Raw genomic sequence first — 25,113 nt, 5'->3', positions numbered from 1 at the left:
GACAGCAGAAAGAACTTTCCAACAGAAACTAAAGCCTGAGAGACTGTCCCTTCCAGGGTCATCAGGGGATGGGCTGCTTGGGGGCAGGGAAATGAGAAATGGACTCAGGACCCTGGTTTGTTCCTTGGGCCCAGCTCAGAATGAGGCTGGGAAAGGAGGCTGTGGGAGCTTGTGACTGGGAAGCCTGGAGGGTCTCTGCTTTTATTGTCACCCACTGCAGAGTGGGTCTGTGAGCTGTCTAAAGGCGTGAGCCACAGGCTGGCTGGGTGGGGGTCTGAAGGTCTGCTTCTCCTTTACAGCGTCCTCTCCCCTGACTGCAAGAGCTGAGACTGGGAAGGGAGTCCTAGATTGAGGAGCATAAAAACTCCTGAAAGCTCCCCTGGTACCCTCCCCCGTCCCCCATCTCTGCCCTTGTCTCAACTGCCCTGAGTCTCTGAATGGAAGTCTCCCTAAGTCTTTTTTCTGTCTCTCCCTCTCTTCCAACCTGAATCTCTTCATCTTTGTCTCTTATTTTCTCTGCCTCTCTCTGTCTCTATCTTGTCTCAGCCTCTCTCCTGCTTTCTGAGTCTCTCCGTCTCTGTTTCTGATCGTCTCTGTCTGGCTTTGTTTCTCTCTGCTCCCCTTTCCGTTTCTTCTCCCTCCCTCCCTCCCTGTCTAGGTGCTAATCTTGTGTTCTGTGCCCGTATCCTCTTTGCTTGGCCTGCCTGGATCATCGTCTTTTCTGGGCTGGGGCAGCCCAAACTGTCTCCCTGAGACCGTCTCTCTTCCGCTGGCTGTCAGCGCCAACCCCAACCTCAGCCCTCCTGTACGCATCTGTAACCCAGCAAGAGGCAGAGGGTGCGCCCTGTCCGGAGCGCAGGGGGCGGAGCGAATAGACGCCCCACCCTCCGCGTTCGACCCCGCCCCTCGGCCCCGCCCCTCCCGGGTCCCTGCCTGCGCCCCCAGCAGTGCCCTGGCCACAGAGCCGTCCCTGCTGCCCGATGAATGGAGTCGTCTTCTGCCTGGTCGGGATCCCGCCTCGCCCGGAGCCCCGGCCCCCCAAGGTGAGGGCGCTGATCCAGGAAAGGGGGCGGATCCAGGCGCTGCCGGGGAGGTAGCAGCAGGGCCGGGGTCGCGGCGTCCCCGCTCCGTGGGCACAGCCTGGGGCACACGGCGCGGGCACCGCGAGGCACGGCCGCAGGGGACATCCGCTGGTGGTCGGGAAGGGAGCTGGAGCGGGAGCTGCCCTGGGCAAAGGACGGGAAGGAGGAAGGTAGTCAGGAGGTCGGGACGCACTCCGGGCTGCCAGGGCCAGGGGCACCGACCCGGGCAGCGGTGGCAGGCCCCCGGCGGCCGGGCAGCGAGGGCGGGAGGCCCGCGCCTTTTGTCCGGGTTTTTCAGGCGGGGCGCCTGCCGCCGTTTCCTCTGCCCAAGTTTTCGTTTTCCGTTGGCGAGGCCCCGGCACAGCTGGAGGGAGAGGGAGTGGGGGAGGGGGTTCCCAGAGCGGGATGTCCTTGGCCAGTGTGGCCGGACACCCCCTCCGTGGGCCACACTCCCCTCCTGCCGGGCCGGACCACCCGACAAACTGCCCGGCGCAGGTCCTCCGCCCCACTGGGTCCTGGGGAAGAGAAACGGGGCCGGGACCCCCGGTCCTTCAGGCGCAACTGCCCTCCCTTCTGCCCTCTCAGGCTGGCTGTGGGTGGGTCTGGGCACGGGGTGCCAGGGGCATTACTCAGCGCTGGGCTGCTTTGCTTGGGTTCTTTCATCTGCCAGCTGCTGAGGCTGGGGAGGGGCCAGCAGGGACCTTCGGGCTCCACTGGGGCCATCCCCCTCCCTACCTCTGAGCCTGACTGCCCAGTTCTGCTGGAGCACCACCCAAAACACAATCCCCTTCTTTCCAAGCTGAAGAGTTGAATACTGTCGGAGCTGGGGAAAAAGTTCTCTGGGGAGTCCAGGTTGGGATCAAGGCCTGGGCCGAGGTCTCTTGCTCTTTTATCAGGGCTGGAAGATTTAGGGCTATTCCTTCCCAACCATCCGCTCAGTGTTGAGCGGGGGTCTGGTGCTTTGGAATCTCTAAGCCTGGTGTGTTCCTCAGGAGCTGGATGTGTGCACAGTTCTCCCTTAATCTGCATCTCTATCCCAGACTCCCCCTCTACCTTTCAGCTAAAAGTGTTTCCTAATTACAAACTTGAATTTCAGGATGGACAGGGGATGGAAGTGGAGGTCATTATCCTTGAGTTCCTTGGATCGCCCCCTCCACACACACTCCACCACCTACTTCATCCCCACCCCCCCCTACTATCTCCACCCCCAGCCCCACCCTGTGGCTCTGCTGGGGGTGGGTGGCATTTGATCCCCTGGGGTTCTCCCCCTCTGTCAGGGCAACAACCCCATTCCTCAGAGTGGCCACTCTCACTGAGATGCACTCATTGGCATGCAGTTTGAATCTCAGTTACATAACCAGTCATCTCACCTCCAAACACAGGCCAAAGGCTCCCAGCCCCAGACTCTTCTACTTGCTCAGAAAGTGTTTGGGTCCACCCTAGGTTTCAATGCATAAATCCTTCAATGCTGGATGTGAAGGCCTCAAAAGCCAAGCCCTGGGAGCAGGTAGGGTGGATATTAGCGGCTGAGACTATACAACAATAGTGCCGAATCTTCTGATGGGAGTCATGGCACAAGATGAAACTCTGAGGAGGGGGTAGTATTAGGAAAGTGGCTTTGGGACACCATGAAGAATGGGGCAGCCTTTTGAGGATCTCAGCTCAAGCAGAAAGGGACTGGACCCTGGGAATAGGCCCTGTGTTTAGGCAACCTGGATGGGGACCTCTGTGCCCCTGCCTCAGGCCAGCTCTGAGCTCATGGGCCAGGTGAGCAGGAGGCCTGACTGGCCTTCCATGGGTGCAGCATTTTGATCTAGAGCGGGGGATGAGGGAGGGTGCTGGAGAACAGAGAGTGCAGGAGTGGGCAGAGGCATTTATTGCTTCATCGTGTATTGCAGGGATACTTAAGGACTTCATGATGTATCAGATTAAAAGAGAGTCTACAAAGGAGAATGGAATAAGTTACCAAATGAAGGACTGCAGTTAGCTCTTTGAGAGAACTTCTAGGGAGAAGTTTATAAGCTGTAGCATCCCAGGCTAGCCTGGAGCATCATGCAGGGAAATTTCCTCTGGTGTAGTGGGCTAGGTAGATTCCTATGATGTTGGATTCCAATGTAAAAATCTGGAGAGATTCATGGGAGATGCAAATATACTCAAATGAGCATATACATTAGTGCCTGAAAAAAATGTGTTGTAAGGATGAGGAGTTGCTTTAATAGTAGAGCTGATAGCTAAGACATAGATAGCAATTTCTCTGGGCCAGGATTTATATGTTACCTCTTTCAGTCCTCACAAAACCACAGTGATGTGGGTACTATTATTTTATTATCCTCAGTTTTCAGTTGAAGACACTGAGGCACAGAGAACCAATAGTTTGGCCAAAATCACATTACTAACGAGTGGCAGAGCCAGGATAGGAACCCAGCAGTCTGGCTTAAGTTCATGATCTCACTCCATTACCCTACGTCTCATGACCTGACTTGTCTGCTGTTACTCCCACCCTGAATCTGGGTCTGTCTTGGATACAGGCCAAGATCAAGGTCAATCTCTTGCTGGATTGAAGCTTGATGGCTTGTCTTTCAGCTGAGACAGAAACGGGGACAAAGATGCCTCAGGACGGCCAAGCCTCAGGTGTCCATCTGTGTTTGGTGGGTGGAGAATTGGCTCATTTACTCCTCCAGCCCCCCATCCCACCCCATGCCAACCCACCGCACTTGGTCCGTGGCTTGGTTCACTGGTGTTTTCCTTTCAAAGGGGCATCAGCTGTGCTCTGTTGGCTGCAGGGGTTCAAAGGTGAGATATTGGCTTGGTCAGGGGTTTGGACAAAGCCTGGTTTTAATTATCCTGCTCTCTCTCCCTCCCCAGAGAGAGCCATGAATAGGACCTGTGGGAGCTGGCTCTGCCTTTCCCCTAGCACCCTCTACCCGCTTCAAACACCCGCCTTTAGATCCAGGCCCCCCTCTTTCATGTGAAATTGTGCCAGCTTGTCAGCAGGGCAGTGCCAGTCAGTACCAGGCTGGCGTCTCCTCCTCACTGCCTCAGTGGGACAGCAGTCTGGGGTGGACTCTGGGGCCAGTTGAAATCTCTGTTGGAGTGGAGCTTGTCACCTGTCAGAGTGGGTCAGGACCAGAGGGCCCATCTTGTCCAGCAGTGGGGAGCCTGAGGCCAGAGAGTGGCCAAGGCCAGACAACCCGAGAGTGGTGGACGTGAACCCAGGGCGTTCTGACTCCCAGGCTCCTGGGCTGTGCCTTTCCCCACTCAGCTCTGTCCTGGGTGCCCCATTCCAGTGCAGGGTTCCAACACTGGGAGGGAAAAGGGAGGGCAGGGAGGAGCAGGGACAAGTGGACAATGTGTCCTGTTCATCTCTGTGTCCCCAGTGGCCAGCACAGTGCCTGGCACAGAGCGGCCAGCCCTCCATAAATGTTTGTGAAATGCAGGCCGGGGAACAGCCCCTCCCCTGGACCTCTAGGGTGCTCTGGGCCAGTTCTGCCCAGCATCGGGATGCTTGGTCTACACATCAGTCTCTCTGCCAGACTGGAGTTATTTGAGGGCAAGAAAAATAATCATGGCCACCACTTCCATGGGGGTGCACTGTCCCCATCCCATGTGACAGATGAAGACACTGACACAAAGAATTATATGGCCTCCTGAGGTCACCCAGCTAGTAAGCGGCAGAGCTAGGGAGTTGACCATGCTTATTCCAGGAGCCCCAGAGGTGCTGTGTTTATCTTAGTGTCCACAGAGCCTGGTACACAGCCAGAGCTCTGAGAATGTTCGTTGACTGACTGACTGACGACTGTGTGGAAAAAACCATGGAATCCTGTAGTCTAATCCTTTGGAAGTAACTGGGTTAGAGTCTTGGGAAGGTAGCCTAGAGGTGCATCATCTTATTCTCTGCTTCAGGACTGCCTGAACCAAAGGTAGAGAGGAAAGGAAAGCTCACCCCGGGGACTTACCTGGAAGTCCAGTGGTTAGGAGCCTGTACTCCCGACCCTGGACGGGAGCTAAGATCCTGCAAGTCGTGTGGCATGGCCAAAAAAAAAAGCTCACCCACACCCTATCACATCTGCCCTCTAAGGCCATCGGGGGCCCCCAGCTTTCTGACTTCTCTCTTGCTCTCATTCCCTCCCTTCCTCCCCCAGAGTTCTAAGGGAGTGGTGCTGAGCAATGGGCAGGTGGGAAAAAGACTACAGGTTGGATTAAAGTTATCTGTTCCCTTTTCATCTCTCTGGCCCTGAGATGTTCAGCCCAATGTACCATCTTGGAAGATTCCTTCCCTTTCAAGTTGGATGGTGGACGGAGTAGCAGGTTTGGGACAGAGCCTGTCACAACTACCAATTCTCCATCTCTCATGGGAAGGAGTATTGGGTTTCCAGTCACCTCGAGTTGTAAACCTGAAGCCCAAGGCCACCTCCTCCAGCTTCCTCCAGCCTGTGTACCCCTAGTCAGGTGACTTCTTCCCCTTTGACTCCCTCTGTTCCCCACGGACTGCTTTGAATTAGCATCAAACTGTCACTATCCGCAGGCCACACTTCATCTGCTGACAAAGGCTGGTGGAAGCTAACTAGGAAAAAAGAAGTGTGGGGAGTGTGATCTGCCTTCTAATATAGACAGGCCACGCGGGAGGTGAGAGCCCCAGGTCTCACATGGCCTCTGGTGCACTGGGAGGCACATTGGGTGTCTGGCCTTGCCTTCAGCCTGAGTGGGTTCAAATTTCAGCTTTACCCCTTATTAACTGTATGACCTTGGCCAACTCACTTAGTTGTTTTTAGTCTCCATTTTCTTTTTTTTTTAGTTTCCATTTTCTTATCCCTGAAATAATCCCTCAAAATTGTTGAAAGGATTAAATGAGGTAATACTTTACCCAGTGGCTGACATTTGATAATTGCAACTATTAGCTGAAACTGTTATTAAACAAACAATAATCAGTGGCTAGAAATGAGAATGATACACCTTGGGCTCAATAAAGAGAACCCTTTATGGTTGGAGTAATCGGAAGAGCTGTCCTTGGAGGTAATGAGGCCCCCATCAGTGGAGGTAAGCAAGCACAGGTTGGACTAGAGAGAATTCAGGCATTGGGTGAGGAGTCGACACAGAAAAACCTAAGGATCCTGCTTTGGGATCAGCACTGCATGGTAAGAAATTAGAGGAGCAGGTGAGATGTGGTCCCCGCTGTCAGGAACTGGGGAGAAGAGTGAGAGGTTGGCTGCTGTGGTTTGGGCTGTGAGGCACCTCTGAGGAAAGGGAATCCTGAAAGGCTGCCTGGAGGAGGCCTGGGAGGATGAGTATGGTTCCGATGGGTGTGAGAAGCGGCCTGGGCAGGGCTTGGTGACTGAGGGGCAGTGAGGTGTCTGGACCGCGGGCTCTGCAGTCAACCCAAAGCTGCCTCCACACCCTGGCTGCCCAAAGGTATTGGGTGTATGGTGGGGGTGGGAAACAGGTAGTTCCCTGACCTCCCCACCCTCGAGATTTAGCTGGACGAGGGATCAGGACTACTCCCTGTGGCAAAGAGCCGGGGCCTGTAAGGAGCAGAACTGGGGAAAGAAAGACTTCTCATGCCAGTGCATTTGGGGGCGTCCGGGGGTCGGGGGAACAGTGGGGCCTTTGTCCCCGGCCACCGGGAATCTGGCCCAGCAGCCAGCCCTGGGTCTGGCTGGGCCCTCGGCAGGCAGGTCCTCTTTGAAGTGACCCTTTCAAAGCTCAGCCTGAATCCCTGGGAGGAGAGAACTGGGGCGGAGCATGGGGATGACAGACCCACTGCCAAGGATGGAAACAGACCCGGCGCCGGCCCCTTCGGGCGGGCAGGCTGGTGGGAGGTGTGTGGGCCGGAGGAATGTGGCCAGGCTGGGGGGACATGTGGGAGCCATGTGGAAGGACAGCCGCTCCAGGGTCTTGGCCGCCAAGTGGGGGTTAATTAGGGAAGGACAGAGTTCATTTTTTCCTGGTTTCCGACAGTCCCTAGCTTGATTTCTATCTGACTCTGGGCTCCTAAATCTTCAGCTTCTTCCTTTTTAATTTCCTCAAAGTGTGTGAGAGCTCCTTGGAAAGAGTTGGGTGTAGATGCAGGACTTACAGGGTGTGTCTAAGAGCCCCCGAAAGGCTGGAAGGGGAGGCTGCAGTGCAGACCCCTGCCCTCCACCTCAGAGTTTCCATCATTCTCTGAAAGAGAGTGAGGGGCCAGGGAGAGCCAACACCCCAGAGAGGGAACATCTTTGTAAGTTTTAGCTGGATGGATATTAAAGGCCGCCCCCACCTCTGGGCCTGGAGAAAGTCCAAGGCCGAGGGTCTAGAAGCAGAGGGGAGGGGACCGGCAACAGTGGGAGGAAGAGGGAGGCTGGACGCCAGGTGAGAAGTAGCTTCAGGCTGCTCAGTTCTGACCTGAGGGGAGTGGACAAGAGCCCATGATCTCCCCAGCTCTGACCTGCTGTGTTCCGTGAAAGGGAGGAAAGGAAGGGGCGATCTGTTGGTGGGTTGCTTTGGACTGAGCGGTGGACCGCGGAGCCTTCGGAGCCCAGGTGAGACCCCTCCCCCACCCTGAGGCTGTTGTCTGGTTCAGGCCCCTCCTCCCCATCTTCCCCTGACATCACGCGGCACTCTGTACTTGGGAAGACACTTAATCTCCCTTTCCTCTTCGGAGGGTGTGGCCCCTGGTTCCTCCCCAGGAGAAGGGGAGGAGAGAGCTGAGCACCAGGCTGTGATGGGGGGGCGGGCTGCGGGTGGCTCTGGTACTTTCCTGTATCTTGCACTGGCATCTGAAGGGCTGAGCCGTCATTAGCTCTAATGAAGCCTTGGCTCTGTGCCCCCCTCTGCCCTGCAGCACCTGGTGGGGGTGAGGGGATAAGGGGGCCGCTGAGGTTGGACCCACAGCCCAGGAGGGGATGGCATGTCTCCAAGAGGGGAGAGTGGGAGTCAGGCAATGGGGGTCACACAGCAAGGCCAGGATTGCTGGTGGGATGAGAAATGTGTCCCCCTCCCTGTCCCACTGGGACCTTTTCCTCCTCCAGTGGCTTCCAGGTGCTTAGATCCCCACAGTGCTAGGGAAAGCATTCTCTGAGACTGGGTGTGGCCCAGGGTGCTGAGGACATTCCCAGGCCTGGCTTGCCTGAGAGTGTCCCTCTCCCTAATTTCAGCCTGGGGCAGGAGAATGACCTGATGCCAAGAACTGGAGGCTCAGTGCCTGGGAAAATCAGGCAGTGGCGAGATCTTAATGCAGACCAGACCGGACTTTGTTCATTTGGTGGCCGTTTCCTGTGCACTGTCTGTGTTCCAGGCTCTCTCTGTGGATGAATATGAAATAACCCTGCCCTCAAGGGGTTCCTTGTCTGCTTCCCCACCAGCCAAAAGCTCCACTAAGGTTTTATAAGGGGTTCTGAGATGTGCATGTATACTATCCACCAGTGCAGACACCCCTTGCCACCCCAAAAAAATATTACCATGAAAATTGGCCTGATCTAACCAGAGAGACAGACCTATAGTAGATACAAATGGTGTCTTCACTGCAACATCATTTCAGTGTAAATGTGGTCACAAAAGTGGTGACGGGAGTTGAAAGATGGAAACAATGCCACTGGGTAGAATTGCTGTAGGGATTGGTTAAAAACCAGTTGGTGATGTGATTAATCTCCTTTCTCTCATCTCCTCTTTCCAAATCTATTGTTGAGAATTCTTTGGTGAAACCTCTTTTGATCAATTTTCAAGGGCTGTCATGAAGTGGTTGTACATTTACAAATAACAAGAACCAAGACCCTGAGAGGCTAAATTACTCCACCAAAGGTCATCGGGCATCCAAATTTAAATCTGGGCCTTTCTGAATTCTAACTAAGGCTATCGTGTGTCATGGCTACTTGCCCTGACAAGAAAGAGCCTGGGAGCACAGTCCCCATCATGGAAAGGTGGACACTTCTCCTTGCCTCCAGCTGAGCCTTGAAGTCCAGGTAGGGGCTGGTATAATGAAGGAAAGTTGGAGGATGCAGGCAGCACGATTATGTCCTGCTTCTCTGTGACCCTGCATGCACAGGGGATCCCCCTGTCTGTGAGATTGCTCGTGAGTGGTATGGAGGACCCCAGGGCTCTGTCAATAAACGTGGGCTGAGTCCCTGCCCTGCTAAAGATGCTCCAGCTCTGAAGGGATGAAGGCTTCCCCAAGGAGGTGAGGCTTGCCAAGGCTTGAAAGATGCCTGCTGGGACAAGTGGGGTAGTGAAGAAGGGAGAGAAGGACATTCTAGCCAGAAGGACCCAGCGTGAGCAAAGGCAAGGAGGTATCAAATAGCCTGGCCTCTTACGGGGCCAGTGAGAGCAAGATTGAGAGGAAAGAGAGATTGAGGCTGTCAAGGCCAATGAGGGCCAGATCCTGGCCCTCTTCTCCATCTCATGGAGGATCCTTCATGCCGTACTATGGAACTTGACTTGCTCCCATAGATACTGTGGAGCCATGGAGAGGTGTCAGGAAGTGGAGGCAGCAGACCAGGTGAGAGTTGATGAGGGCTGAATGTAGATCTGGAGACGGAGAGGACAGGATGCAAGTGGGATGTGTCACCGTCCTCCCCTTCCCAGAAACATGCCATATCATCTCTTCCCCTTGGTCTGATAGAACTTCCTTGCCTTCTTCATTTCACAAGCTCCTGTTTATCCTCAATGTCCAGTTCAAATATCCTTCTCTGTAAATCTGCCACACACACACACACACACACACACACACACGTATCAGCCACCAATTCCTCAAATATACAGGGATTTCCTCCTCTGGGCACTAGACTTTAAGCCCCATGAGGGTAGGGACTTTATCTTATTCACTACTCTTATCTTCAGCTTCTAGACCTGGCCAAATTGAATGAATATTGTTGACTGATGAACTGAAAGTTACCATAGTACTTCACACTGCCTGGTAAAAACTACATAATAATAACAATAGGAGCACTGGTTGCAACTGACTTTTATTGAACATTTCAGTGTCAGGCACTGCTGTACTGAGCACTTTATACACATTTATCTCTTTAATGTGTACAACAATAAATAGAGTATCTCTGTTTTATAATGTGTACAATAGGAATAGAGTATCTCTATTTTATAAATGCAGACAGAAGCTCAGAGAGGTTAGTAACTAGTCCAAGGACACACAGCTAGGAAGTGTGACCAAGTTGGGATTCAAAGCCAGATTCTTCTGAATCTTGTTTAGGAATGTTTAAACACTATGCTCTGCGGCCTTTAAATTTTCTCTCATGTCTGTCTCTTCATAAAATCAGGAACTGTTTTATTAATGAAAAAAAAATCCTTTGTGGACTACTGAACTAAGATTTATCAAAAAAAACTCCTATGTGCTAGGCATTCCACACTGAGCCCTCTCAGGGACCTCATTCACAGCTGAGGCTTGGAGAGGGAAGAGACTTGACTGGGGTCACACAGCTAGGACCTGATCTTAGGTCTCTTGGACTCCTCACCCTTGGGGACACCTAGTCAATCATGCCAGAATGAAAGAAAGAGGAGCCAGGCTCTGAGGTTGACTGAATCTTTTGGGGGCACACAAGGGGTTGCTCTGGGCGGGGGACTGAGTCTCCTGCTCCTGACCCAGTGTGCTCCCCACTTTGGTCATTGATGAGAAAAGGGGAGGCCGGGGTGGGCTCTTGTAATTTTCCAAAAGCCCAGCTGTCAGACATACGAGCTCCAAGGAGGAGAGGCTGACCTGGCCCTGGGGTGGGCAGGGAATGGTATCTCAACCGCAGCGCCTTACCAGGGCCTCAACAGAACTGGTTGAAGTGAAGTCACTCAGTCGTGTCCGACTCTTTGCGATCCCATGGACTGTAGCCCACCAGGTTCCTCGGTCCATGGGATTTTCAGGCATGAATACAGGAGTGGGTTGCCATTTCCTTCTCCAGGGCATCTTCCCGACCCAGGGATCGAACCCAGGTCTCCCACATTGTAGGCAGACGCTTTACCGTCTGAGCTACCAGGGAAGCCCTGAACTGGTAGAGGTTGCACATATCACTGCGACTCATCCAAGGGATGACCCGAGGGACCACTGGGGAACCGCGACTGCCGGGGCAAAAACAAGTGTGAGCAGGGGCCCAGCGCGATGCTAGAGCCCATTCGGAGCACGCTTTCGGAAGGACAGAGACCCACCAATCAGATAAGCCAGCTGCTCTCTATTTGCATTTCATCTGCGTGACCACACCTCTTGGATCCTGCCACTCAGCCTCCGCCCCCAAGCGTGACTCCTCGGCCTCCGCCCCATTTCGGGACCTTATGCAGGGCTGGGCTCGGGGGCTGCGGGCGTGAAGGGCAGACCTGGGCGGCCAGCGTGACCGCCCTATTCATAGCTCAGGGGCTGGCGTAGTTCGCATACTTGGCGTTACTCACGTCTGGCTGGTCCGAGGTTGCCACCCTCTGCGCTCCTCCTTCCCTCCACTCTTCTTTCCTCTCCTCGAACTTCTCCCTGTGTCTCCTCCGCCACTTTCCATCTCTGTTTTCCTGAAGTCTGGGGGTAGCCGAACCCTCGGGAGGAAACTGAGGCCTAGAGAGGGGGCGTGTCTCTCAGCCCGGCCTCAAGGGAGAAACGTAGTAATGAGGCGTGTGATGAGGTGGCTGAGAGCCTGGACTCTGCCGGCAGACAGACCTGGGCTTGAATCTGAACTGCTGCTAGCCGTGGCTCCCTGGCAAGTCCCGTAGCTTGCAGTCCGGGAAGCTTTTCAGAAACAGTCAAGCTGAGACCTGGAGGGTAAGGGAGAAGTTAAAGGAAGGTGGGGGAGGGAAAGACAAATGTTAAATTCCAGGGAGTGAGAGCTGTGGGTGTGGTGGGCCAGCGCTGAGTGGACAAGGGCTTGGCCAACTGGGGTAAGGGGACAGTGGACCCTGCAAAAGAGACGAAGTAGCTTCCCTTTTCTCCCTACCCCTGACTCTCTTCGTCCAGCACCCCCACTTTCTGGATCTGGTTTCTACTGAGGAAGGAGTTGGGGGGGGGGGTTGTACAAGAAGATGGACAAAGATCTGAAGCAGCCTCTGCCCCAGGCAGACCTTTCCTGGGAATGGGAGTTTGCCAACCATCCACCCCCTCTGAGGAGAGGCTCACTCATTCCTGAACATTCAGAAACAAGTGTGCTGAGCATCCACGTTGGGCCAGAAGCTGACACGGTCCCAGCCTTCTAGAACCTGCAGCCCCAGGGGGGAGATGTTGGTCAAAATAACCTCATAAATATATAGGCACCATCTCGAGAGTACTGTGAGATCTGACCTGGTCCGGCCAGAGGAGGTGTCTCTGGGGAGTGACTCTTTTGCTGAGAACTGCAGAGTGGGTTGGAACTAATTAGGGTGTGGGTTGATGAGGCAGGGAGGGAGCTGGGGAAGAGGGAACAGCATTCCAGAAACAGCATGTGCAAAGGGCCTGAGGCTGGAAGGGTGCCTAGTCTTCAAAGGAACTGGAAGGAGGCCAGGGTAACCGGAGCACAGAGGAAGGGGGTGTGCTGGGCATGGAACCCAGAGGCTCATTGCATAGGGGCTGGTGGTCCTCATATTAAAACAATGCATCTGGACTGTCAGGGGCCAGAGGAGTGATGGAGACTTGAGTAGAGTGGTGGACATGGTGAAGTGGGTGGACTCAGGAGACATTTGGGAGACAGAGTCCACTCTCAGATGGTGGGATGTAGGGCCGGGGCTATAACCCCTCCCACTTATCGGTTCCCAGGATGCTTCCCAGCAACTTTGTCAGACTGCTATACCTACCTTTGTTTTGTAACTGAAGAAATAAGAAAACCTGTGTGAACTCGAGGACACAGCCAGAAAAGGACTAGAGTCAAAACCGTTGGCCAGTGTGACCCTTTCTCCAGGTCAGCTTTCTCAAGTCTCCTCGCCAGCCTTCTATCCCACGCCCTTAGGTGCCCTATGGTTTAGCTCAGCACCAGACTGGGTGGGGGGCCCAAGAGGCCAAGGTGGTGTGTGGGTGTGTGTCTCACTTATCCTAAAAAGCTGATCTGCTGTTAAATGAGGTAATGCATGTGAAGTGTGCCTGGCTTATAGCAAGGGCTCAACAAATATTAATTACTGCTGCGGCTGTCACAGTGTCCCCAAGTGCAGAGCCTGGCACCTGGTGAGGGGGAGGATCTGGAGCTGAAAGCAGTGCCGTCTGTCCCCTCCAGACCACAGAGCCCAGCCCAGAAACCATCGCGGCTCCCTCCTGGGCAGAAGCCAGGGGAGGTTGTTTGTCCCTGCAGAGCCACCGTCCCCTCCACCCTTCCAGCTGCCTCGGGGGCAACAGGGGCTGGATTAGGGAGAGGTTGAGCTCTTACGCTGGGCGCTGGGCGTAGGATGACCTGGTTGAGCAGGACCTGGGCTGAGGGGGTGGGTGGTTTCAGGGGTGGAGCTGAGAACCTCTCCCTGTAGGCAGCCCCATGTGCCCTTGGGGAGACTTTCAGAATCTGCTGAGACCTGCCCTGGGAGGGGATGTGGTCTCAGCTTGACTTGGACTGAGTGCTCCCCTGAAAGAAACCAGTGGGTGCACCTGTTGTCTGCCCAGGTGGTCAGACAACGGGAAGAACTCCTGGAGAGAGGTGTGGGGGACCACAGGAAGAGCCACGCCCAGAGTTCTCTCCCAGTCTCCTCTGAAATGAGCTTTTCAGTGTGGAGTCATAGAACGGATATGATGACTTTGGGGAAGAGTCATTGCAGGCATCCTCTGGCCTTCAGGAGTGGCTGCCCCTAACACGATCTGGTCTGAGAAAGGGCTCTGGCCTCTCTCCAGGCCTCCTTGACCAACCAAAGCGAGACCCTTCCTAAGGGTCCACAGTTTCTCTGTCCTTCTGCTTCTCTGTCTGACCCTGGGGAGTCTGACCCTGGGGCCTGGTTAGGGGCCTGGACAATGCAGCGGGCAAGGGGAGTGCGGGGAATGAGGGCACCCTGCCCACTCGGCTGTGAAAGGAGATAAATGTGCCAGACCTGGGCCAGCAGGGGGCTCTGCCGCATGCGGGACCTGCCTGTGTCTCTGCCAAGTCTGCATCCTTCAGCGTGCAGGCGTGGTTTTCTTGGAGTCTGTGCCTGAGAGAGCATGGGAGAACAGGGATTTGCCTCTCTGTGCATACCCTGGTGTGTGTGCACATGTTACAAGTGTGCAACCATATGTATGTAGGCTTGGGGAAAACGTGCATGTTGAGGGGAGGGTCGGACCTCAGGGGATGAGGAGCCCCATACTCAGCCTGACTTTGCTAGAAAAGCTCTTCCAAAGTCCTGGCACCTTGGAATGTGGCATTTCAAGACATCACATCCATATGTCTGGCCTCCGATCGATGGTAAGTGAAAGAGTTAGTTGCTTAGTTGTGTACGATTCTTTATGACACTATGGACTGTAGCCCTCCAGGCTCCTCTGTCCATGGAATTCTCCAGGCAAGAATACTGGAGTGGGTTGCGATTTCCTTCTCCAAAGGATCTTCCCAACCCAGGGATCGAAGCTGGCTCCCCCGTATTGCGGGTAGATTCTTTACCGTCTGAGCCACCAGTGAAGCCTGATATATGGTAGGTCCTCATCAACGCCAAGGATCTACCGTATGCGAGGTTCAGACTCCCCTGGGTTTGAGAACTCCCCCTGCACGGGGACTACTAGTGCCCCAGAGATGACAATGGGGGTTCTGAGAGGACACAATGGAAAGGGATGGGAGGGAAAGGTTCTCCCCTCAGGAGGTCCCCAGGTGTCCTAGGCATCCACTGGGGGCAGGGCCTGCTCCTGGGCCCCATTGGAGGACCTGTTCATTTGTTCTATTTTCTTTCAACAGTATGTATATTTTTAATTTGAATTCTGACTTTGCCATTTTCTTGGTGTGTGCTAAAATATAGGCAGCTCAAAATTGATCATTTTTAAGTGTACGGTTCAGTGGCATTAAATCCATCCACATCGTTGTGCAACCGTCACCACCACAAACCTCCAGAACCTTTTCATCTTCCCAAACCTAAACTCTGTACCCACTAAATGATAACTTACAGTCCCCTTTCCCCCAGCCCTTGGTAGTCACCATTCTATTTCCTGCCTCTGTGAATCTAGGTATCTCATATAAGCAGAATCATAAAATATTTGTCTTTCTTTTTTAAAGCAGTGTTGTCTCTCTCTCCTTTTTTCTTTTTCTTTATTTTTTACTTTTTGACCATACCACGTGGCATGTGGGATCTTCGTTCCCAGAGCAGGGATCAAACCCGTGCCCGTTGCAGTGAAAGCGTGGAGCCCTAACCGCTGGACCACCAGGGAAGCTCCAATACTTGTCTTTTTGATCTGGCTTATTTCACGTAGCATAATGTCTTCACGGACTGGGTTATTGTAGCTCAGACGGTAAAGAATCTGCATACAATATAGGAGACCCTGGTTCCATCCCTGGGTCAGGAAGACCCCCTGGAGAAGAAAGTGGCAACCCACTCCAGTGTTCTTGCCTGGAGAATTCCATTGACAGAGAAGCCTGGTGGACTACAGTCCATGGGGTCACAGACACGATTGAGTGACTTTCACTTTCAATTCACATTGTCTTCACAGATCATCCATATTGTGGCATATGTCAGAATTTAAGACAATAAAATTCCATTGTATATATATATATATATATATTTATATATATATATATATATATATCACATTTTGTTTATACAGTTCATCTATAATGGGTTGTTTCCACCTTTCCATAAAGGGAATCTTTATGAAATATGCTGCTGTGAACATCATTGTACAAATTTTGAGTCCCTGCTTTCACTTCTTTTGGGTACACGGCCAGATGTGGAATTGTTGGGTCATATCGTAATTCTATGTTTAATTTTTTTTAGTAACCACCATATTGTTTTCTACTATTTTAAAAATTGGAATATAATTGTTTTACAATGTGTTGATCTTTGATGAACAATAACAGAAATCAGGCATAGATATACATAGAGCCCCTTCCTCTCGAGCCTCCCTCCCACCGCCCCCGTCCCATGCCTCTGGGTCATCACAGAGCACTGGACCTGGGCGGCCTGTGTTTTACAGCAGCTTCCTGCTAGCTGTCTGTTTGACACACGGTAGTGTCAATGCCCCTCTCTCAATTCATCCCCTCCTCTACTTCACCTTCTATGTCCACAAGTCCGGGCTCTGTAAATGCAAATAAACCATTTTGCATTCCCACCAGCAAAGGGAATTTGCTGGTGGAATCCAGCAAAAGGAATCCCACCACAAGAGTTTGAATTTCTCCACATTCTCACCATCGGCAAATGCTTTTTCAGAGCCTACTACAGACAAAGCACTCTAGCCATACAAATACATTTCTGAAAATGTAGTAGCTATGATCCTTAGGAAACTCTCAGTCTTGTGGGAGAGACTCAGGCCAGGCCCTGGAACACTGTCCAATCTGAGGGAAGGACGCAGGGCTTGACTGCTGGGAAGAGCCTCTGGAATAACATGGGGCAGAACGACAAGAAGCCTGCTCTCAAGGAGCCCAGTCTGATGGAGAAAGCATGGCTTCTTCCCTCTGACGAGTCTCCAGACAGACCCCGAGACCAGAATGGCTACCGAAAGGGCATGCCCTGAGACAGTCGGGGGGCTGCTGAGTGAAGTAAATCAGGGGTTGCGAGGGCCCGTGGGGCGCCGTGTCCCACGCCGGGGCCACGGTTGCCTGGGCGATGGCCCTGCTGTTTACTTTGTGGCTGGCTCCAGACTCACCCTGCCCTGTAAGTGCTCATTTCCCACCATGAGGAAAGACCCCTCCCTCTGGTGTCCCTGGGGAGGGAACTGACTGTCCTGCTGGGAGGAGGCCCTGCCAGCCTGGCACCTTCACCATGCTCCTTGTCCGCTGGGAGCAGACTCACTGCTGGGGTCTCGTGTTGGCCGCCCCTTCCTCGTTCCCAAAGGGCCTACAGACAAGGCTCAGGGCCTGAGGAAGTTCTGCTACAAAAGTGGGGGGCTCCTGATGATTCCTCCCTGCTTACTAGGGGGAGGTGGGACACGAAGCGGGCTGGCAGTGGAGATGATGGTGATGCCCACGTGACTAGGTTCACGTGGGTCCGTACAGACCTCCTTGAGCATCTGTACATGTCACTGTTTTTGTGTATGTGGGGCCGAGCTGTTTGTCTGACTGTGCGTGTGGTTGGGTGTGTGAGAGTGTGAATATCCAAAAGATGCTGAAAACATCTTGCACTGACCTTGAGGGCAAGTGAAATAAATCAGAGAAAGACAGATACTGTAAGTATGATTTCACTTATATGTGGAATCTAAAAAGAAGCCCCCCCCCCAAACAAAAAGAAAAAACCAAACCAGGTTCACAGACTGATGGTTGCCAGAAGTGGGGGGTGGGTGAAATAGGTGGAAGGAGTCAAAAAGTAAAGTCCTGGGGATGTCATGTATAGCATGGTGACCATAGTTAACAATAGAGTATTACATGCTTGCAAGTTGCTAAGAGAGTAGATCTGAAAAGTTCTCATCACAGGAAAAAAAATCTGCAAAGTGTGGTAACATGTTTAACTAGACTTGTAGTGATCACTTCAAAATATATGTGAATATCCAGTATGTGAATAGCCATCCAATCATGCTGTACCCCTGAAACTAATATAATGTTACACGTCAGTTACACCTCAATAAAAAAAACCTTTTAAAAGAAAAAGCAACAAACAAAAGCTTGCATTTATTGAATTCCTACTCAGACTTCCTTTAATTGACTTCATTCTCCCAACAACCTATGAGGTGGAACTTAAGTGTCATTCCCTTTTTATTGGTGAGGAGCTGCGGCTCAAAGAGGTTAAGTAATTTGCCCAAGGTCTCACAGCCAGGAAGTAGTAGAGACAGGCCACAGGCCCAGAAGTTCTGGACTCCAGAGGACCCTGGAGTCCACGTGCTAAGCCCGAGCCACACTGCCACTGGAAGAACTAGGGGATTCGGTGCTGCTTGAGCATGCTGCTTGAGACTCAGTCTCTCCTGGATTTCTGGCATCACAAGTGCTTCCTCCTCCCTTTTCTCTCACCTTCCCTTCCCCCAGCCACCCTCGGACCCAGTTTCAGAGTGGGAGAGGAGTGTCACCACACCCCTACTCAGGGCAAGACTGACCCTGGTTAGGGAGAGACCCTCTGAGCCACCCCTGCAACTGCCTGCAGGCTAGACCCGAGTATGGGGTCCTCAGGTTCCCAGTGACGCGGGGTTATCTGCACATTGAGGAATGTTGGGGAGACCCGGGCCTGCCTGGCCGGCTTGTCAGCTTCGCCTGTTGGGGCACGTCCGGCTGCACACAAGCGGTGCTGAGAAGCAGGCATCCGAGTGGGGCAGAAGGGTGGAGGAGGAGGGAGGGGGCGGCCGCCCTTGAGCGAGGAGACTGGGGCAGGGGTCAGAGGCCCAGGCGTGGGCGGGCGGGCATGCCTTGGTATCACATTGCCTGCATGCCTGGGATGGACCGGCTGACAGAGGATTTGCTCTGTCTGTATGTGAGGTTGTGGGGTGGTTATGGTGATACCGACCAGGGTTCTTGGCCTTCCCCAATCAATAAAAATTGACTAGAAGCCAGACAAGAAATTCAGGCAAGGCCTTATTGGGGCCCCTGCTGCAGCAGGGTCTAGAGAGAACAAACAAGTTGCCTTGCTTGCTGTGACCTGAGGAAGGGGCAGGCTTGTTCCTTATATGGGGGGAGGAGTCAGGCTGGAGGGGTGTCAGGTATTTTGCCCACCCCTCTGGTGGTATTGAGTATCCAGGGCATTCGCAATACCCTTCTTTTTCTCCCCAACTCCTGCTTTTCTTCTGGGCTCTTCAAAAGTGGCAGTTGGGTTTTTTGGTCTCTTTGTATCTTTAGTCCATAATTTTGCCCCAACTGTGAATGTGTACAGTTATTTTTAGTCCCATATAGTTTCTTTGCATTTTGTTGCTGGAGGAGAGTTTTGTCCAGGGGTGAGCACTGCAGCAAAGGGTCCCAGGTCCCAGCCTGTGTCAATGGGTCCCAGTTTGGTCATGTGCAGTGGGCGTGTGGAACCAGTCAGACCTTTGGAAATTCCACATGATTCTCTTGGGGTGGTTGCATTGCTTGTCTCATGGTTTGGAGCCTGTGTTCTGGGAGGAGGCAGTAAGCAAGCCAGAGGAAGAAAAAGCCGGCGAATTGACCCAGAGACCCTCCCTCTCACTTCCTGGACCGCATGCCCTTCAGCAGTATCCGTTCCCTCCTTCTCCTCTCACCTGACCCTTGGGCCCCAGGACGCTCTCCTCTCCCCAGCTCCCAGTTGTCAGCCTTCCGCTCCACCAGCCCCATCGACCCTCTGGTTCAAAGGCTAACCTGGGAGGCCCCGAATGCCACCCTCAAACAAGCTGTCCCCTTCCAGAGAGAAGAGGCCCTGAATCCCTGACACAGGGGCTCCTTTGGTGTGTGTGTGGGGTGTCTCTGTTGGTGGGGGTGAAGGCAGCTGGCTTGGGCCTGAATCTAGAGCTGGAGACCCCTGAAGATTTCAGGAGCTTATAGCACTGTAAGTGCCCTGAGGGTGAGGTATGCATTTGTCTTATCTTCCTAAGGTGTCCCAGCCCCCAGAATAGCACCTGGCCCTCAGCAGGCACTCAAGTTCCTCAATAGATAAATAAGGGGATAATGGAAAGAGATTTGAGTCAGTTAGAATCCTGGGATGGTCCCAGCTTAGTAAAAGTGAGTCTTGAATCAGTCATTTGTCCTCTTTGAGCCTCAGTTCCTGCATCTGAAAAATGGGTATAAAAACAATTTCACATATCCAGTTCTTAGGGTAAGGATCAAATGAGATAAAGTGAAAGTACTTGTAAACAGTAAAGGATGAGCTCATCTGGCGAGAGGAAGACTGGATGCCCTCCCTTTGGGAGTGTAGTCCCCAAGCCCTCCCCAGGGACCTTCAGGAAGATAAGGTTGAATGGATTTTGCAAGCTGGTCAAACTAGAGGATGATGGGAGAGACTGCTCAGCGGGGTAATTCCTGATTTGGGGGGAGGAAGCCAGGAGGGTGTAGGGGAGGACTCACACCAGGCAGGAAGGCTTGGAATAGAATCTCAGCTACGCCTGGTATTTCCCAGCCCTTGGCCCCCTCCCTGACTGCACTCTGGGGCCCACCCCACATTCCTTTCCCAAAGGAAATGGGGGAGGTGGCTGAGAGGCTCCCCAGGCCTGGAGGATCATTTATTCAAACTGTGTATAGGTTTCTAGGCCCTGCTGTATGTACCCTGCACCTGCCATCCCTACAGAGGAAGCTGGGGTGAAGAGGGTGGGGTGGGGAAGGTGTCGGTTTGTGTTGGAGGAGGCTGTTACCTGCTTTTGGGGGCCTTGTTGCCCCTGCCAGGAGATGGGTGTCACAGATGGCCTATATTTCCCAGGTCTCCCTGCACACAGAAGCCTGGTGCTGCTCGTCCGCACTCCACCTCGCCACTCCCCGCAGCCCTCAGAAGCCTCACCAATTTCCAGGGAGGGAGGTGGGTTCTTACCTGGACACATGGACACATCAGCACCTGTTGGCCATGAGGGACTCCACGGGGTACGAGAGGGGAGAGTGAGTCCATTTTCTCAGAACCAGGGACCAGACTTGCAGCAATAGGAAAGGAAACCAGGCAGCTGGAGGGACTGACTAGCGGCCTTCTGGGAAAGCAGGTCAGTCTTTGAGTCAGGACATCCCTATGGTCACAGCCCTTCATTTGGGGTGGCAGAGTCTGAGGACATCTGGGCAGTGTTTCCAGGTGGTCTGAGGCCCTGGCTTTTGGAGGGCATGACAAAGGCAGGAGTGGTCCTGACTCAGAAGCCTTGCTTTTCTAATGATGGGGAGCTTGCTGATGGAGATGCCAGGAGTCCTGCTCCCCCTGACCATGGATGGTCCTTTCCAGCTCTGCCCCAAGCCCTCCTGACTCAGCGCTGATGGCAGCCTCCCTCTTCCCGTCTGGCTTCCGCCAGGGAGGGGGTGGGGGTCTGGCTCCTGCACTGGGGGCCCAGCTAGCAGCAAACAGGAAACAGGAGAACAAAACCGCTCCCGGCCCCACACGCCTCACCCTCACCCTTCCTCCTCCCTCCCTCGCTCCTGCCCACCCTCACGGTCCTTTATTTCTTTTCCCTCTGCCCCTTGGTTTCACCTCCTCTCTGTGCCCCTCTGTCTCTCTCTTCTACCTCCCACATGATCGTCCGTCCTGGCCTGTCCTTTCCTAGGACAGCAGGTGATGGGGATGAGGGAGGGAAGGGATGCTGGCTCTTCTGCCTGGTTCTCCCTTCTAGTGGCTTCCCCCACAAGGGCCCAACCCTATGACTCTTCCTCCCTGACTCCTAGATTTGAGAAAAGAGTTTGGCTGGATCTGTTCCCCGCTGCCCTCAGCCTTCCTTCCCTGGTGTTGGCTAGAGTTTAGGTGTAAGATCAAAGTTGGAATGAAGGGCTCCGGACTTGGAGTCCCAGTGCCATCCTCACAGACTGGGTGCTCTTGGATTTCTGCTGTTTCCTTCTCTGAAAACTGGGTCAGGGCAGGGGCCCCAGGCCCCAGTGGGCCGCTGTGTGGGGCAAACACACGGTGAACAGTCAAGTGGATAGAAATGGTGGTGGCGACAACACACCTACCAGCCAAGGCCTCTGCCGGCCCCACCCGGGAAGGGGCCTGGGAAGAGAGAGCAGGAAGGGGCGGAGGACAGGGTCTGCCATGACTCCGGCTTCCTGTCTGACTCACGTGCTGGGGGTGAGGTGGGGGCCAGCCTGGAGCCCATTGTCGGCTTGTGGTGTCCCCTCTGGGTCGAGCTCATGGGCAGGGGGTCCTGGGGAAGAGGGGCGGTTACGTGTTCCCATGGCTGGTGGCGGGAAGTGTACAACATGACTGTGAAATGGGGTGGTATGAGAGAGAGCTGCTTTCTGTGCAGGGCAGTGTGTGTGTGTGTGTGTGTGTGTGTGTGTGAGAGAGAGAGAGAGAGAGAGAGAGACAGAGAGAGAGACAGAGAGAGAGACAGAGAGACGGAGAGACCCGAGGGGCCACAGCAGCAATGCATTGAGTGTCTGTGCTGAGTAGTGTGTACAAGTCCTATAGGTGTGTGCCTGTGTGGGTTTTGTGGGTCTCTCTGTGGGGGTTGTGTGTGTGGGTAGGTAGGGGTGGGTAGGAGGGGGCCTGGTGTGCTTTTAAGGGCACAGTGGATATGCTTGCAAATGTGTCTCAGTGGGGGGTGGGGGCCATTATACCCAAGGGAGGGTGTCCAAAGCGTGTGTGCATAAAGAAGGGTGTCCATGCACACCCTGTGTATGCGGGTTGTAGTGTGTCTGTGTGTGTGTTTCTGTGGGGTATGTGAACATAGGGAGAAGGAGTGCGCCTGTGGGGGGAGGGTGTGGGATGCCGGGATGTGTGTGTGGTGAGGTGGGTTGGGTGTGTGTTTACATGTGTACCCATGCGAGTGTATATTTCTCTGGGGCGCAGTAAGATGTGTGAGCTTTGGAGTGGAAGGAGTAGAGCGTGTGCGGGCGGGTACAGAGAGTTTTCCTGCGAGTGGGGTGTGTGCGTGAGTGTGTGTGTGCATGCACGCGCGCCTGCACGGGGTGTGCAGTGTGTGACTGCGGGGGCACTGCGCAGGGCCTCTCCTGTGTGGGTGTGTGTGTGGGATGGGGCGGCCGCGGACAGGGGCCGCCCCGGAGGGGGAGGCGTCTGCCCTGCGCGACTCGCCGGTGTGTCCGGGCTCAGGCGCCCTCGGCGGAGAGGCGTGGGAGGTGCGGAGCCGCTACAGCCGTCCTGCCTCCGTCCGCGCGGGCCGTCCGTCCCCTCGGGGCCCCAGGGCCCCGGGCCCGCGGCTCCGGGGGGCGGGCGGGGACCCCCGGGGCCCGCCCGCCGCCGCCGAGGGGACCAAGGACGCCGCCCGCCGGGCGCCGAGGAACGGCCGCCGGCCCCCGCGCGGCGCGCCGGGCTCCGGAAGACGGGCCCGCGGTGCGCTGGGGCCGGGGCGGCGGCCGGCCCCGGGGGCCCCCGCCAGCCGCGGCTCTCGTGGGCAGCGCGGTGTGGCGCGTGGAGCGCGCGGGGGCCGGGGGCTGGCGCTGGGAGCGCGCCGTCGGCGTGGACTGCAGCGCCCCGGAGCCGCGATGCCTCTGGCTGCCCTGCCTCAGCCACAGCGACCGCCGCGTGCCGGGGGCGCGTCCGGCCAGGGTGAGCGCCGCGGGGGCCAGCGGGGCCGGGGGCTGAAGCGGGGCAGGGTGGATGGGACCGAGTCACCAACAACTCCCTGCGATCCTTGAGCTGTGTTGCGCCGCCCAGTCTTCCGGGACCCATGCCCCAGAGTGGGGAGGGAGTGAGGAGCTAAAGAGATGCAGGTGAGGGCGGCAGAGTGGTGGCCGAGACCTTTTCTGGGGGTGCTGGATGACAGCCCCCAATCTGGTGGTGGCCTGCAGTGGGCTCAAGCCTCTTGGTTTACAGGTAGCAGAAAGATGGAAGGGACCGGGGTTGTTTGAAGAGATGCCAGGGTATGGAATCCTGGAGAGTTTGGGCTGACAGTGATCCTGAGTCAGAACTCTGCCCTCTCCCTGGTAGGGGACCTGGGCACATAGACACACAGGGTTTTCAAACAGGCCAAGGAGGTAATGAGTGACCTCAGGGTGAGGACTGATATGGTGGGGGGTGGGGGGGGTGGGGACAGTGTTTCTGAGGTCCGAGATCGACCAGGCTGGCAGGGTATGAGTCACAGTGGGCGCGATGCCCAGTGTGAACGCTGTGCTCCCCGCAATGACCTCTTTATGCTCCTGGGGGAGGGGAGGAGCTGGACTCCTGGGTTCTAGCTCCTGGTGTTGCCAGCCCATCACATGTCCAGGTCTGTCTGATTTGCGGCCCTGGGGCCACCTGCCTTTCTCCCACCATCAGTGGGAATTTCTGGATGTCTCTCCTGACCTCAGGGTGGGAGCGTTTGGAAGTGGATCTGTGCTAGGGAGCATTACTTGGTGATGTCTCTGTGTCCCCCGAGCCTCCCTCTCTCCTTCCTCTCGTCTCTGTACCTACCTCAGATAGCACAGCTGGGGATGGGTGTGTGAGTTTTGCCTCTTCCCAGTCTAATCACTTTCCACTGCTGATCCCTCCTCTGTTTCTTCATCTGTCACCTCCCTCCCCCTCAAGATGAGAGCAAGACCCAGCGCTGTCCCAGATGGGAGGAGAGCAGAGGAAACAAGCATGTGTAATAGCATGAAGGATTGAGGTTAAACCTAAGGAAGAACTTCCCACAGGAGGGCCGCCAAATCTGGTCATTGATGGGGCCTGCAGTGTCTCCTCTTCAGGCAGGGCTGTGGTTACTGTGGCAGGGGGATTACCACACTGACATTCTCAGGCGCCTAGTTGGCAGGGATGGGGGAAGGGGCCTTGGAAGGAAGGAAAAGAGGAAAGGGAGAGGCAGAGATAAGGGAGGGAGCGCCAGTGGTGCCTGGGTGAGGAGAGGACCCAAGAGAGAAAGGCATGCCCACTGCCCTTGATGACAGGCCCCTCCTCCCCGGGGAGTGGCACCCCCGGGCAGCTGGCAGCTCCAGGCAGGATGTGTGCTGGGGGAGGGGCGGGGGGCGTGCGGGGACCTGTCCCAGCCATTTCTCATCACTGGGGCAGCTGGTGGCTTAAACCTTAATCCAGGACACCAGCAAAACAATAGGCCGTGCACACAGCCTCAGCTCAGAGCCCCGGTGGAGGACGTGCAGCAGACGCACTCCACGCCGGGCAGGAGCAGGGGTTTTGGTAGGAGGGGGCAGGGGAGGGTCCCCAGAGGCCCTCTTCTCTTCCTCATCTGTTCCTTGCCAGGTCAGCAGAGATAGGAAATCCAGGGGATTTCAGATCTCAGCAGAATTCCCAGAGAATTTTCTCTTCTGGGCTCCTCAGACCCCCGTGGGGGTGTGGGGCTCAGTGGGAGTGTCCAGGCTATAGCCACAAGTGAAAGGAGCTGAGGGGGCATCATTGGACCTTCTGCCTGATGCCAGAAAAGCAGCTGAGGCATCCTATGGCCTCCCTGATGGGGGTCATCCAGCTTTCACTTGGGCCCTTGTGAGGACAGAGAGCTCACAGCCCCATCTGGGCCACTTTCCAGATGTATGTGATTAGAATGATCTCCCTGGCTAGAAACTTCGCTTGGCCTTCTCAAATCTTTCTCCTGGCT

General features: G+C 54.7%; 1 protein-coding gene across 3 annotated transcripts in view; it reads left to right on the top strand.

Annotated features, from left to right (window-relative positions):
- Positions 1–938: 938 nt before the first annotated feature.
- Positions 939–25,113, top strand: part of ARHGAP23 (Rho GTPase activating protein 23) — a 73,929-nt gene continuing 49,754 nt past the window's right edge. For 2 of the 3 annotated variants that reach the window (XM_065908979.1, XM_065908978.1), the window contains exon 1: positions 939–1,043. In XM_065908979.1, the coding sequence (XP_065765051.1) occupies positions 981–1,043 (63 nt within the window). In that variant the 5' untranslated portion in view covers positions 939–980. Of the gene's footprint in view, positions 1,044–22,840; positions 23,139–25,113 lie in introns of those variants that run through there. The other variant, XM_065908981.1, reaches the window with a different exon arrangement.

This window comes from Muntiacus reevesi, chromosome 18 (assembly GCF_963930625.1).
Source record: "Muntiacus reevesi chromosome 18, mMunRee1.1, whole genome shotgun sequence".
In the NCBI taxonomy this organism is placed as follows: Eukaryota; Metazoa; Chordata; class Mammalia; order Artiodactyla; family Cervidae; genus Muntiacus; species Muntiacus reevesi.
Note: the sequence above shows the minus strand (reverse complement) of the source record. Positions and strands in the feature narration are given on the sequence as shown.